We start from the raw sequence: 701 nt of genomic DNA, 5'->3' as shown, positions 1-701 counted from the left end.
AGGAGCGGGGTGCTGCCGGCATCGCCCCCCCGGCGCGGCGATTCGCTGTGGAAATTCCGGTAACCCCGACCTCCCGAAATGATAGCCACCGAGGAAATCTCTTTTCGGGGGGTATCGCGGGCGCAGGGTCGGCTCCGCACCCAGACATCGGGGTCATCGGCCATCTCGTAGATGGAACCGTCCTCCTCCGTGTGCGCCGGCGTGCCCCCCACCGGCGTGTCCCGCACTGACAGCAGCTGCCCGGGGAGGTGGGAGGTGGAACGGAGGCGGTATTGTAATAAAATCCCTTTTTTGCGCATTGCATGTGGTGAGGAGGCGGGGGACCATCCAGCTCCGGGGGTTTTTCTTCTTCAGCTTCCTCTTCCTCATCCTGGTCGCCTTTCAGCACGTCGGGGGCCAGGGTGCTCAGCGCCACGGCTAAAAATTCCACGGGACCGGCGTGGCCATTGAGGGACACCATGCCTTTTCCTGAAAAAAAAATTGAAAAAAAAATTTTAAAAAAGGGTTTTGCTAAAAAACAAAGAGCCCAAAAATAAGGTTGCATCCATATAGGGAGGGGTTTGGGGGTTTTTTTCTTTTTTTTTTCTTTTTTTTTTCTTTTTTTGTTTTGTTTTTTTTTTGGGGGGTGCTGACCGGTGATTTTGGGGATGCCTTCCAAGCGCGGCACGGGAAGCAGCACGATGATGCCCTGGTCGGTGCCC

The 701-nt window shown here is 55.3% G+C and overlaps 1 protein-coding gene across 1 annotated transcript in view; it reads right to left on the bottom strand.

The window, feature by feature from the left end:
* Positions 1 to 2: 2 nt before the first annotated feature.
* The window catches only part of ARHGEF10L (Rho guanine nucleotide exchange factor (GEF) 10-like), a gene marked incomplete at its 3' end in the record, with an annotated part of 14,196 nt that continues 13,497 nt past the window's right edge, over positions 3 to 701 (bottom strand). Inside the window, 3 exon segments of the mRNA XM_010072641.1 lie at positions 3 to 314; positions 317 to 468; positions 634 to 701. The exon segment at positions 634 to 701 is cut by the window's right edge and continues 12 nt beyond it. Coding sequence (XP_010070943.1) covers positions 3 to 314; positions 317 to 468; positions 634 to 701 — 532 coding nt within the window.

Source organism: Pterocles gutturalis, unplaced genomic scaffold (assembly GCF_000699245.1).
Source record: "Pterocles gutturalis isolate BGI_N339 unplaced genomic scaffold, ASM69924v1 scaffold20527, whole genome shotgun sequence".
NCBI classification, from domain to species: Eukaryota; Metazoa; Chordata; class Aves; order Pterocliformes; family Pteroclidae; genus Pterocles; species Pterocles gutturalis.
The sequence above is the reverse complement of the archived record's forward strand: the minus strand, read 5'-3'. Positions and strand labels throughout refer to the sequence as shown.